This window comes from Pipistrellus hanaki (genome assembly GCF_964339955.1).
Source record: "Pipistrellus hanaki genome assembly, chromosome: 1".
Lineage (NCBI taxonomy): Eukaryota > Metazoa > Chordata > Mammalia > Chiroptera > Vespertilionidae > Pipistrellus > Pipistrellus hanaki.
In genome coordinates, this window is record NC_140503.1 from 164,505,351 (window position 1) to 164,520,156 (window position 14,806).

The 14,806-nt window shown below is 39.3% G+C and overlaps 1 protein-coding gene across 2 annotated transcripts in view; it reads right to left on the reverse strand.

The window, feature by feature from the left end:
* Window positions 1-1,272: 1,272 nt before the first annotated feature.
* The window catches only part of ANXA3 (annexin A3), a 45,470-nt gene continuing 31,936 nt past the window's right edge, over window positions 1,273-14,806 (reverse strand). For both annotated transcript variants that reach the window (XM_084889073.1, XM_084889072.1), the window contains 4 exons: window positions 14,224-14,319; window positions 12,405-12,463; window positions 10,331-10,453; window positions 1,273-1,663 (listed from right to left, as the gene is read on the reverse strand). In XM_084889073.1, coding sequence (XP_084745199.1) covers window positions 1,604-1,663; window positions 10,331-10,453; window positions 12,405-12,463; window positions 14,224-14,319 — 338 coding nt within the window. In that variant the 3' untranslated portion in view covers window positions 1,273-1,603. The remainder of the gene's footprint in view (window positions 1,664-10,330; window positions 10,454-12,404; window positions 12,464-14,223; window positions 14,320-14,806) is intronic.

Here is a 14,806-nt window from a genome sequence, read left to right on the forward strand (position 1 = left end):
TACTTCTCTCATTCCAGTATTTAAATATTTAAGTAAGTATTGTAGTTCTTTGGAAGGATCACTGACCACAATCCTTCATCTTGAGTTAGCTGTGTTCCATCAGAATCATTAGAAATATACTTTCAGTAGCTACTAGCTGGTCCAATGCGTATGATGCAAGAAGAACGAGAATTAAAAGCTTGAAGGAAGAAGGCTTTCCTTGGAGCCTTTTCTTATTAGTACCATGCTGCTTTCTACATGGAGAATCACTTCAGGTGACCTTCACTTCCCTCGTTCTCACCCTCCTCAGACTTACTCAGGCACAGATAGATACACACTGACCTGGATTCTAAATCCTTGGCTTTCCTGCTCTGCAACCTTGGGCTAGTAACCTAACCTTTCTGAGCCTCATTTTCATCATCTGTAAAATAGGGTAATATTAACACATAACCATGTTTTGTTTCAAGCACTCAACAGTATAAGAACTCTCAGAATAAATGGTGTATGGGACAATGCTCCAGCCGAGCCACGTCTGCCAGGGCTACCTTACTTAATCTTTAAGTAAGAGACAGGCGCTGTGATTATCACCAGTTTACAGATGAGGAAACTTTAGGTTAGCAGGGTTTAGTTGCCAGGGTCACAGAGCTGGTACACAGTAGGACAGGAAGTCAAAACCATGTGTGTAGGACTCTAGTTCCCTACACTTTTTTGCCTTTATGCAATTTGGAAATTCCAGGACAAGAGATAACTTCTGAACCCACACCTCACTGTTTTTATTTCTCACACATCTATCATTTCTGTCTAGTCCAGACTAATAACTCCAACTGGAATTTTTTACCTCAGATATTTCATGTTGGTCAAGATATTTCATGGTAGGTCCCTTTCAAAGATAACATGAGGGATTTAAAAAATGCATAGTTTTGCAAAGTTATTTTAGAGGAAAAAGAAAACTTATAGACTTGATTCTGCTAAAGCAGTATTTAGTGTAAAATAACCCAAATTCATGCTTGCCATTCAGGCAGAAAGTGGTTAGATTAATAGTTCCACAGATGCTTTCTGACGGCTAAATAACTTATTACACATTGCCACTCATGTAGCTTGATCATGACTAGAAAGGGTAGGCAGGATCACATACATCTTCATTTTTATTCCTTTTCTTAAAGATGGATGTGATTAATATGGTAATAGATAGATTGATGCAACAACAGCTTCTGTAACAAAAGCGTGTTATAAAATATAATTAGTTGTTGGCACCAGGTACCAACAATGTCAGTAGATGCTAGAAACAGACAATTTAACAACGACAACAATTTTTATTATCCTACTTTGCATTTGAAATTTTAGAACTGTATAAAGATCCTCACTTCATGAACAATATATTTAGATAGTATTAGGAGATACTTCACATCATTTTACATTTTCATTCATAAACTGCTACGTGATGTATGATGAGATGCTCTAAAATAATTGTGTCATTATTGTTGTTATGAAACAATGGAAATTTGTTAGGAAAACAGGCTGCTGTCTATGCCTGCTTGTACTTGTAAACGAGAGAAAGAAGTGAGCGGAGCTGTTGGAAAAGCCCATCATGGGAGCAGACAACCTTCGCAGACAACGTGCTGGCTCAGTCATCTCCTCCACAGAGCTTTAAGAGTGCGGCTTCGTAATCTCCAGAAGTGTCCGACTGCAATGCACAGGAAGGAGAGAAGGACAAGGTGCAGCATGAATAATGAGGGGACAGTAAAGGAACCAAGTCTCATAGCACAGGAGGATTCACTGGGGTGCGAGATTCATGACGTGTACCATTTAGTAAAATGCACCTGTAATTCCATCATCCATTCATACCTGAGTGTAGTTATTTTCCAGCCTAGCATCTTTTTCACAATATTGTTTAAACTCTTCCTGATAGAATTCAATTACATTTCAATTTGGGCTTAATAAAATATTTTTCATCAATTATGCAATGTTACATAATATTAAGTTTTAAGCAAAACTTTAAAAATTACAGGCAGTTTTTGGGTTACGTCGGACTTAATGTACAGTATTTTGTGGTTACAACGCCATCTCCCATTTATTTATAAAAAAATAAAAGTTCCATCATTTTGACGTATGTACATATGTACTTTATGCTTTTTATTATTTATTTGCCACAAGTAAAGGTCAGGAATTGTTATTTTTCTTTTACTTTTTTGTTTTTTTTTTTACTGTCTCTTCATTACTACTGTGTATGTGCTCCGTATGAGTGACGTAGGTGCTTATGGAGGTGGGTTCCGGATCTCTGATATAACCCGAGAACCTACTGTATAGTTTTAGTAATATATATTATTTACCAAATGCTTAGTAAATAAATAATTACCAATCACTTTAACCCTTAGGAGAACTCTAAGCAGTAGGTTCATACGTATCTCCATTTAACACATCAGTAAGATGAGAAAAAGAGAGGCTAGAAACCTTGTGCCAAATCATATCATGAACGACAGAAGCAGAATTTGAACCCCGATCTCCTGGCTCCTTAACACTATATACTTAAGAAAGTAAAATGAACTACAACTCCAAAGAGTATATTTCTGATTTCCTTTCCCCTAGACTAGCCAAAAAGATCTCGATTCAGAAAACATACTATATGAGATTGAGGCTTAAAATACTAAGATACAATGTTTACTATAATATGCAAAGGAGATAAAAAATGTTTGCACAGCATTGGAGGCAAAACTTGTCTTTGAACCTAAATTGCATAAAAACCTCACTTTATTCTTATTTTATTCAAGGCAACTCAAATGATGAGCATTTGTTATCATTTAAGTTTCACATTGGAGTGAATATTAAGTAGTAGTTAATGCAAAAGAAGCAATGAACAAAGGCTATTTAGAAAAGAAGTTAAGCATTATTTTCGTAAGACACAACATACATCCTTTTTTATACAGTTTTTAGTTCTTCCCTTATTGACTTTCTTAAGTCTTGCTCTGCCATAGGTAATAATTTCTCAAACTGCTGACAAGTCAATAGTGCTCTAGTTTTGCATTAAAACAACTCCCTCTAATCACAAAGTGGTAAGAATTATTAGGGGTTCTATCAGTTAGTTGAGAAAATAGATCCAAATAGCTTAGCACACAGATATCTTCTGGTGGGGAGTGATTAACAGGGAACTTACATGCATATATGGACACAGACAATAGAGTGGTGAAGGCCTGAGAGGGATGGATATGGGGTGGAAGGCGTCAATAGGAAAAACAAACAAAGGGGACATCTGTAATACTCTCAACAATAAAGGGGGGGAAAGCAGAAAAGAAACTGAAAGTACAGATTTTAAAAAGAAATATGATCCCTGTACTATCAACTAAACATCTCTGATATATTTGAGAAGCATTGAAAAATATCTGCTGCTCAACTGAATTCCATCTGCTTGCTTATATTTTTTATATTTCTTCCCTTTGCACAACAATCAAGGATGCTTCATGTTACAGAGGGTGCTGCTGTAAAACAGGGGAGCCTTGGTATAGCTGAGATATTAAGTAAAATTATGCAGACTATATAGTCCTGTCTTTGTAAGTATACAATGAAATACTGAGATTTGGGATTAAAAAAACAACAACAACTTGCCGAGACCGGTTTGGCTCAGTGGATAGAGCGTCAGCCTGTGAACTGGAAGGTCCCGGGTTCGATTCCGGTCAAGGGTATGTACCTTGGTTGCGGGCACATCCCCAGTAGGGGGTGTGCAAGAGGCAGCTGATTGATGAATCTCTCTCATCGATGTTTCTAACTCTCTATCCCTCTCTCTTCCTCTCTGTAAAAAATCAATAAAATATATTTTAAAAAAACAAACAAACAAAAAAAACCTTTCTGATCTACCGTAGACACTAAACAAATAATCATCCTTTATTCCTATCTCTATTCCCTATGTCTTCTTGTAAAATAGCTATTCTATTTATATGGTATTTTAGAAATTTTATCACACAAAAAATTTATACTAATTTGAAATTAGTGTAATTTTAAAACCTTTGGACATAATTCATGCTTTCCTAATTAAAACCTTTGGACATAATTCATGCTTTCCATATTAATTGTTCTTAAGAAACTAATTGTCCTAGCCAGTTTGGCTCAGTGGATAGAGTGTTGGCCTACAGACTGAAGGGTCCCTGGTTCGATTTTGGTCAAGGGCACATGCCCAGGCTCAATCCACAGTAGGGAGCATGCAGGAGGCAGCCAATCAATGATTCTCATCATTGATGTCTCTCTTTCCTCCTCTTCATTTCCTCTCTGAAATCGAATTTTATAACTAAATGTTTTAAATAACATTGATTTATTTTAGATAAATAACTAAATGTTTCTGCTGGCCTGTTTTTAACAGAAGTCCTCTCTTCTCCCAACTTTGATTACATCTTTTACCCTTTACATTTAATCTGGCTTCCCAATTAAATCCTGTGGTATTTCTTGAGTTACTCTGTTTTTCCATCCTGCCCACAACAAACCTACTCTGGGCTCTCATCTCTTGTCACTAGTTTCTTTGGTTCTAAATGTGTGAATCATTTAGAGCCAAAGATACCACAAGTTGTTCATTCTTCTGCTTTGTAAAGCTAGTCCAGTCACCGCCATATGCACAGCAGGGAGCCCTGTAAGGAGCCAGGCTTTTCCTCCCTCCTTTTTGGCAGCTCCACCTTTGTCTTCTTTGATCCAGCCACCCATTATTAGTAATGCTTAAATCTGTTCTCAGCTTTCTTCTCTTCTCAATCTGCATTTTCTTTTTTAAAATATATTTTATTTTACAGACAGGAAGGGAGAGGGATAGAGAGCCAGAAACATTGATGAGAGAGAAACATTAATCAGCTGCCGCCTGCACACCCACTACTGGGGATGTGCCCACAACCAATGTACATGCCCTTGACTGGAATCGAACCCAGGACCTTTCAGTCTGCAGACTGATGCTCTATCCACTGAGCCAAACGGGTTTCGGCTCAATCTGTATTTTCTATATCCTCTTTCCTAGAGGATTTTCATCCATGTCCAAGGGTTCAATAACGTAATTGACCCTGAAAATATATCTATCTTATATTAGCTTACTGACTTGTCATCTCCATTTATAGCTCAAAGTCTTCCCAAATTCAGCATGTGCAAAATCAAACCTCTGCACTTTCTCCTCCACTCCCAGAAACAAACAAACAAACAAACAAACAAACAAACAAACACCAACAGAAAAGCCGGACACCTAAAACCCGACCTTTGCAGGGAATGCCACAACTATTTGCTTCCCAAGTTAGGAACCTGGGAGTCATCCTTGACATCTCTCTTCCTTGCTCCTCACACCAAGTGACTTAATTTTAACTCCTAAATGTCTCTGAAGTCTTTGCTCTTTCCTCTCTTTGCATTGCCAGTAGCTTTGCTTACTACTTTGCACTACCAGGTCATAGCTACTCTCATATGTCCAGTATAATAACTTATCCCTCCAAACCTCTCCTATCTTCTGTCCAATTCATCCTCCACAGTCTCGGGGATCTTTTCTTTTCTTTCCTTCTTTCTTTTTTTTAAGATATATTTTATTGATTTTTTACAGAGCGGAAGAGAGAGGGATAGATAGCTAAAAACATCTATAAGAGAGAAACATTGACCAGCTGCCTCTTGAACACCCCCTACTGGGGATGTGCCCACAACCAATGTACATGCCCTTGACCAGAATCGAACCTGGGACCTTTCAGTCTGCAGACCGACGCTCTATCCACTGAGCCAAACCAGTTTCGGCTCAGGGATCTTTTCAAAGTGTACTTCTAATTATGACATTATGTGTTAAAATGAAAATTCTTCAGTGGTTTCCCAAAATCTTTAAAGATTGTCAAAAAGGTCCCCTATGACTTGGTCCCTCAGCCTCATTTTTAATTGTTTTTCCTCCAACACTAGGGCTTTTCACTTGTGACTCCTTTTGTTAGAATGCTCTGCTTCCTCCCAACACACACAACCTCTGCCTTTCAGATCTGAAGCAAACCTTCCTATAGGTCAAATCCTCCGATTATATGGTCTCATATCACAATATTCCCTTCCTTTCCATTTAGCATAATTGTATAAACAAATTTTACATTTACTTCTAATTCCATAAGGACAGGAAACTTTTTTCCTTTGCCTATAATTGTAATCCTGAGCTTGGCACATAATTCTCATTCAGAAAATATTTTTAATTGAATAAATGAAATGCAAATTCCATGATCTCAGAGCTCTCTTTCAACTGAATTCATCTTGCTATTTGGATTTTACTTTTCAATACTCCCCACGGTAGACCTCCTAATAATTCAAGTGACTTATTCCTTATTTCCCTCAAACTTCTTACCATACATGTTTCTAGAGCATTCACTTATGAGACCCCACTGACCAGCATACCTCCTGACTCCTAGGAGGCAATCAACACATGCTTATTAGCCTGAAAGATAGGGTCAAACCCATTTCCCTATCTAATCTCAAACTTGTTTTACTCTCAATTCCTATATTACTCTCCTCTCTACAATCAAGTATTTAATTGTATGTTGCTTCATATTATTATCTTTTCATTATTTTATTTATGCCCACCTCACTTCACACAGATTATAAATTGAAGGTGACTACTATGCTTTCCCTTAAAGAGCCTGGACTTGCACTATTTGTTAAATAGGTACTTAATCTGTTGATCAAGGACATCTACCAAAAATGCAATTCCATCCAAATATGCTCTAAATTTTTTATTATTAATGAATAAGAGACACATTTTTTTTTTTTACCTATGTGTCTTTCTCTCCTTCTCCCCACCAATCATCACATGAGAAAGGTGTTAACGAGCAGAAAAATGTCTAAATAATAGGCAGAAGGAAGAGGAAGACAGAACTAAAGGCCAGGCTGATATTGTAGGTTCAGAATGAGTCATCCCAAAATGTGCCTCTGTGGGAAGCAAATTATTTTAAACTAAAGGGGACAGAGAAACTTCTGCCCTCCCCCCTTAATTACCGAGAAGAATTTGAATTGTGGGTTTTGCCCATAATGAGAGATTATCAGAGATAACCTTTCTGACCTATCTATAAGGCAGAGCAAACTAGAAATTATTGAACTCTGTTCTTCTTATCATCTTGCAGTGACCCTCTGAACCTCTTGGCAGCTCACATATATGACCAGGAGGTAGTCAGATATAGCTCATTTTACCTTTCTATCCCTCAGCCTCTCCTGTATGTGAGGTTTCTTACTCTCTCAGTGGGGTTCCCATGCACACATATGCAGTTAAATTTGGTTATTTTCTCTTATTAATATGTCCCATGTACAATAGATTTAATGATTAGACCAGGTGAAACTTTCTTTCTCCCTGACAATATACAAAATGAAATTCTAGCTTCTGAATGACAGAAATGGAATCATCTGACATGATCTTATTCATTAGTAGTGAAAATGTAATGATATCGCCTAATAATGTACTTTCAGGTGGTAGAAATGAAGACACCTTATATAATTTTAAATTACAAACTGAACTCTTCAGCAATGAATTTTTGTTTTCTATCAAGATACCCATAGTTTAAATGTTTCCTAATATAATCAGCCTCAATTACCCAGACCACTGCGGGAGGGAGAGCTACGGCTTAATTTAATTTTCCGGTTTGCTGAGGGTGAACAGAGAGCCCTCTTTAAGTTTCAATCTTGTTACTGACAACCTTTATAAAAGTTATGCGTCTACTTTTCTGCCTTAGTAAGAACAATATGGTTAACGTTATTGAATCTTCCTGTGTTGATTGAAAAGATTGTAATGTGTCAGGATCGATTCAAATTGCATTGAGTGTGAGCAGCTGATGAAATCTGTGCTAACCCCAGGCACAGTCTGAGAGTTGCCTTTTTGAGTAAGTTTCCGATTTCAAATTAGGCATGCGTCTCTTTCTGCAAAGGTTTAGTAAAAAGCAAAAGCTCTAGCTGGAACAAAAAAATAGGGTGGGGAGTTTAAGACTCCAGTTGACTGAGTGATGTTCATTCATGCATCCACCGTAACACCATTTGTGGAGCCTGAGGCCAGAGAGTTCTCAGGATGCTGCCCGAAGGCCCAAGCCGACTGGTGGTCGAGGGAAGCTTGGCTGGGCAGGGCCACTTCAAAGGCTGGGCCATGGGTGGACAGAATGGAGGAGTCCTTGGGGGGCAACTGGATGTCATCTCCTGCATGGCATGGAACTCCAGCCTTGAAGAGAGGCTTGAGGGAGGTTGGTCCCAGGATCAGATCCACAGGGCTCATAAAATAATTCTATAGCTGGTCCCCAGATGTCTGAACAGCTCAGAGTCCACACCCGACTCTAGACTACCAGTACTCAGAGCAAATTATGTCCTTCTCTCAGACTAGGTTTGTTTTCTGGGTGCCACCTCCGAGCTCGGGCCTCAGTGACCCTTCACGGATGGAGATCCATTTGTCTTTATGTCTGGGCTAATGATTGCCAAAGCTGATTTTTCAAGACAGCTGTTAGGTGGAGGAAGCTGAGGCACAGAGAGACCTGGAGGACGTCTGTGAAGCCAGCTCCATCTTTGCAGCTCCATCTCTGAGCTCCATCTTTGCAGCAGCCAGTGACCCTGGAGGTTGGGACAATGTGATGGCTTCTTCTTCAACCTGGGCTCCCATTTTGTTCAGGAACCCAGTGTGGACCACCCCTCTCTACCACTCATGCCTGCATGCCATCTTAGAAGCTGACATAGAGAACAATCTTCAATGGCCCTTTGTTCATCGTTTCCAAGTTGCCATATTCTTTTTTTTTTTTTTTTTTTTTTACATTTACCATCATTTTTGTTTTTTTAAAAAAAATATTTTATTGATTTTTTACAGAGAGGAAGGGAGAGGGATAGAAAGTCAAAAACATCGATGAGAGAGAAACATCGATCAGCTGCCTCCTGCACACCCCCTACTGGGGATGTGCCCACAACTGAGGTACATGCGCTTGACCAGAATCAAACCTGGGACCTCTCAGTTCATAGGCTGATGCTCTATCCACTGAGCCAAACCGGTTTCAGCGAAGTTGTCATATTCTTATTGGGACTGTGGCTTTACCATTAGCTCCATATATGGAAGCCTCTTACACAATTTTTGAAAGTCTTACTTCCTTATAATTTGTCATTTATTTGGGGTTTGTCTGCATATATAATATCAACTAAGATCTTGAGGACAATGGAAACTGGTTTCATTCTTTAAAACAGAAAGGAAGTTGTATAACATATTTTAGGATTCTCATCCAGAATGATAGGCTGTAAGGAATTACTTTTTCTTTTAAATCAAGAAACTATAAAACATTGATGAATTCTATTTGGTGCCAAACAATATGAAAAAAACAACTTCAGTCATGTCAATAAAAAAACAACAAACTTGAGGAAATATTTATAATTCATAGACAAAGCCATTCACCAATCTAACATACATAAAAAGAGATCTTAGAAATTGACACTCCCCTCAAAAAATTAAAACCCAAATTTCAATAGAATAATGGGCAAGTAACATGAAAAATTACCAGAAGGGAAATTCAAATGGCATTTAAAACATGAAAACATGTTCGGCTTTCGTCATATTAAGAAAAAGATAAACTGAGATGCAATTTCTCACCTATCAGATTTTACAAAGCCAAAGTTTGAAAACACCCTCTGTGCCAAAGCTGTCAAGAAACAAGGACTCATATATTCTTCATGGAAGTATGGATGGAAGTCAACTGGTAATGTTTACCAAAATTACAAATATATTCACTTCTGTCTCAGCAATCCTATACACTTTTGAGAATTTATCTCAGGAAAAAACTGCTCAAATTTATCCCACAGATACACTTGTACCTTAGGAAACTGTATGCATATGGCAGCATTGTTCGCATTAGCAAGAAACTGGAAACATCAGTTGATGTGGTGGGTATAAATAAACAAGTTATAGAATGATACACAGCTATTTAAAAGACTGAGAAAGCTTCCAATATACGGCAATGGAAAGAACTCCAAGGTGCAGAACCATGCTATCTTTTGTGTGAAACAGAGAAGAAATTTAAATTATGTAGTTTTCTTTCCTGTCATTTTCATAAAGAAACACTAAAATAAATAAAAACAGTGCAATATAAAAAAAATAGGTAAACAATTTGCATATGTGATTCAAAAAAGAAGAAAAATTAGTGGCCACTAAACAGGAAAACAAAACAAAACAAAAAGTGGGTATCTATCATGTGGCTGAGATTCTAGAGCCGAAAACAGTCTCTGTGTTTAAGGGCTCTTTTGCTATCACTACACATCGACACACCGACAAAGAGAGAGAAGTCTAAGTCACATATCTCTACGTTCTAAGTATTATAAGGGAAAGAGAATAGGGAGAGAAAGGCAAAATGTATTTTGTTACTTTTAAGAAGAGACTTACTTTAATTGCTGAATATAGAGAATAGCCACAACGCTTCTTAAACTCTGCTCGAATGTCCAAAAGGTCAATTTCTGATCTGGAGACCATTATTCGGTTCAGAGTAAACTCATCAGTTCCAGCACCCTGGTAAGAGAGGTAGACATCCACAGCACAAATCAGCCACAAAACAGCCTATAAATCTACATTTATAAGAAACAGATAACGGTGAACAAAATAGTCCACCGTGGTGACTCTACTTCCCTCGTTTAGCATCAACCCTCCTTATTCATTTGTTTAAGAAATATTTATCGACAGCTTACTTTGTGCCAGTACCATGCCCCATGCTGAAAACAGAGATGGGACACTTCCAATTTTGCAAAGGATACAGGTAGGAAAACAGGCCATGTAATATAATGTGACATATAAGAAATATTGGGTACTAAAGGCACCCATATGAGGGGGGCCTAAAATAGATTAAGGATTAGAAAAAGTCTGTCTGAGAAAGTGGTATTTAAGCTAAGGCCTAAATAACCAGACAGGAGAAGGGATGAGGTTGCCAGAAAGAGGAAAAACACATTCCAATGGAGAAAATAGCAGGTGTGAAGGGTTAGGGCAAGAAGGAATGCCACACTCAAGGACACATAAATAATGAAGAGGAACAACAGCAAGAGAGGTGTCTGGAAAGGCAGGACCTTATAAGCCACGACATGAAGTTCTGTCTTTATCCCAAGAGTCAGGAACTACTGCAGTCCTTTCAACAGGAGAGCTCTGAGATCGGAGCAGAGCTGCGCTTCCCAAAGATGTCTCTGGCAGCAGTGTGAGGAATGGAGTGCGGGGCAGGAGGAGGATGAAGATAACAGAATGAGACTGGACGCTTTGGCACTAACATACAAGAGAGAAGTGGATGGCCTGACCTAGAAAAATGGTGGTGCGATGGAGAAAATGGGTCTATTTAAGAGATGCTTATAAGGCAGATGACAAAACGGGATGTATCATGTGCATAGAATGAAGGAGAGGGAGACTTGTAAAATTCTGGAGCAGTTACATGGACACAATTCATTTATTCATTTATTCAACAAATGTACATTAAGCGTGTCCTGTGTGCCAGGCATTGTTTCATGCACTGCCCATATGATGGTGAACAACACAGACCATACCTCTTTTCATGGAGTTAACATTCTAATGAATAGAGACGGTCAGTAGAGAAAATTAACCAAGTGTTTAAATAAATACCAAGGAGAACTATGGAATGGCGTGTGACTGACGAAAAGGGAGACAATTGACCTGAGTAGTCAGGGAAGACCTTTCTCAGGAGGTGACATCTGAGCAGAGACCTGACAGGTGAGAAAAAGCCAATCACAGGTAGACCAGGAGGAGGTACAGACTCTGACACGGGAAGAGACGTGGCATAGTCAAGGGACAGAAAGGCTGAAGAGGCTGAGGCACAGAGAACAAGGATGGGAGGAGTGGCATGGCTTCAGGAGCTGGGCAAGGGCAGGTCCTCTGGGGATTTCCACTGAGACGACTGAACGCAGGAAGGGGAGCGGAACTGGGGTGGAGGGGCGGTGAAGTGAGGGACGTGAGGTGTCCACTTTGGACATAACTCAGAAGGAGCACGTGGACTCCCATAGGAGATGTCCAGTAAGGGAAGTGGAGCAAGCATCTTCTAGGACCCAGGTCCAGTGCTAGGGTCTGAAGATACAAAAGAGAAAAACAAAGTCCTCTGCTCACGGAGCTCACCGTCTAGCAGGGGCAACAGACAAGGCAGCAGAGGGTCTCTCTGCCCTGAAAGGCAGCTGACTCCATTCGGTCTATTATAAGCAAGGCGGCTGGAGAGGCCACTGGACCTCAGCGGTCAGGTGTGAGGTGTGTACTTCTAAAACAGGTTCTATTGCCAGTGAACTGGGGGAGGTAATTTAGTCAACATTTTACTGTGCCAACTGCTCTGATGATTAGGACACTCAGGATCAATCCACGGCACAGATTAGCTACAAAAGAGAGCCCATCAAAGGGAATGGAATTCCATCAATAATGGCCATGTTTTTACATTTTCTGTGAGGGAAGCTAAGAACATGTATGCAATTCCCAGACCAACCTTCAAAGCTCCATGCAGTCTTTCAGCTAAAAAGGCAGGCACGTTCCTTGCACAATGAACTGTAGAAAAAATAAAGTATGTTCACTGTCATTTAATTGAAGTTGAGTTAATATACAGTAAAATGTTTTTAAAAACGATTCATACCCAGGGTGGGGAAAGGATACATGTGTAATACTATATGTAATACTTCTGCCAATAAAGAGTTAAAACAAACAAATTCATATCCATTTTACTTCCTCCCCACTTCTGGCTTTTATTTAGAATGAAAGAATGAATACTTAACCTAGATTCCAAAGCGTTGTAACATTATATTTGAGCAGAACGTTAGCAGAGGCGGTCTTTAGCCGTGGGGAAAAGAAAGTCACCTGCCAAAGGAACTCCCACAGCACATGACTCATCTCCAGATCTCAGACACACCAACACCTTCGCTTCCACTGCTAACTCCCCAGGGTGGGCCACTGCTCCATTTCTAACGGCTCTGACTGCTGATGGATACCGTGGGCCTAAAGACTGCAGAGATGTTGCCCAAATAGCTCATTAGGCAAGAAGAGGTGCCGGAACTCATTTTGAAACCAGTGTTTCAAATGGAAAGGTTTTTCCCTTAAGTGGCTGTCTCTAGATTCAGTTACTAAAAAAATACTGCCATCTTTTAACTCTTTATTTTGAAATAACAGGTGAAGCAGAAGTAAAACAAAACAAAGAAAGAAATTGGCAAAAACATGGGCAAATTATAAGTATAGTTTAAATAAAGTGAAAATCATCAGGAATAGAAATGTCTGTAGAGAGAAAAATCTATTGCAACACGAGTACTTTTATAGCAGCAAATGTGATCTGCACTGGAATCTGATGTAAGTAAATACATTTTATACTGAATCTTAGAGGTCAGAACAAGGATAAGTAGCTTTCTAAGAGTGCCTTCCTGACTCTCTTATGTAACCGAAAAGGCCTTCCATTTGTGTAATTGGAGGAGAGGATGTTTTAGACACTCAAATCTGGGGCAGATATGAAAACAGTGTCAGATGTGAATAAACCAGCCATTTGGATCAGTTGTATCTACTTATTTTTTCCTAAAATTCATATTAAGCAAGCCTTAATACTTTGATTAAAAGTCGTTATGCCCACTTTTATCCTAGTAAACTTTTCAGTCATCTCTCTCTCCCTAAACTAAATCCTTCTAGAATCCTTCCCCCTGCCCTCATAACCCTTTATCTTTTCTTCTGCTTTCTGTTTTAACCACCAGGTTTGTTCTTTGTGCCCTGAAATCTTAGGAAGTGTTGTCAGACGTAGTGATACAAAGTTTGCTTTAGCACCCAACCTCGGAAGTAGGAAAACTCCAGGAAACCTCTGACAGGCAGGGAGTCCACTGAAATGAACTGCAGTGACCAAGAGGCCACCGTTGCCCATGCCTCACCTCCTGTGATGTCTTGACTAAACTTCAGTCAGTCCTTTCCCCTCCCCCAGGCCCTTGAACTCTGGCTGCCCCTCGCCCGAGCAAACACTAAAACATGAAACACCTTCCTACCAGCTTGTCCTGAGAGTGAGGTGACAGAGCCAAACACATCTCCTGTCAAACCCCAATGATCATGCTCCTTGGCTTATCCAACTCCCACAACAAATACGAAGTTTGAAGCAAAGTAAGATGCAAAAAAAAGTTACTTTTTCATACATCCCTTTATCAATATCTGTTGAGCATGTTATTAAGTGGACGCGGTGGGAGCCTAAAGAGGGATGATCAGTCAGGATTCTTGCGAGGAGCTAACCCCGGTGTTGTTTACATCAAGTGCAAAGCAACTCAGTTTGGGAGCACACAAGAGCTTACCTATGGCCAGCAGTAGGTCTTCAAAATGTCCAGATAATTCTCCTTTGATGCTGTCCTCAATGTCCTTCTGGCTAATATTTCTGTATTCATCAAATGCTAAAAAACAGTGAAAGCAACCCACTTGATCACACATGATTATATGCCAGTGTTTTAGTTGATATGCAGCAAATCCAGTTGTCAAGTAGTGAGCTCAAAAAACCCCTTCTTTAAATCATCAAAATTTGAACTTGGAAGTTCTTGTTTTTGTGTGTCTTAAACAAGCAAGCAAGCAAACAAACAAACAAACAAAAAACAAGACAAAAAAAAAACTACAATAAAACCTGAACTTCATAGGTCATTTTCTTCAATGATCTTCCTCTCTCTTTCTCTGCTCCCTCTCCCCAGGTTATTAGCATTTAAAATAGCCCCAAAGGTTAAATAATACGTCTAGTAAAGTGGGCTGTGTTTAAATTATAGCAGGACCTGGGCAATTAATCAAATATATTTTATCTACCAACGCAGTCTTCAATATGAAGATTTCTTATTGCTGAGCAGACCACTCCCTCAGGAGCCTGGCCTACTTCACACGTACCTGAAGGCGTTC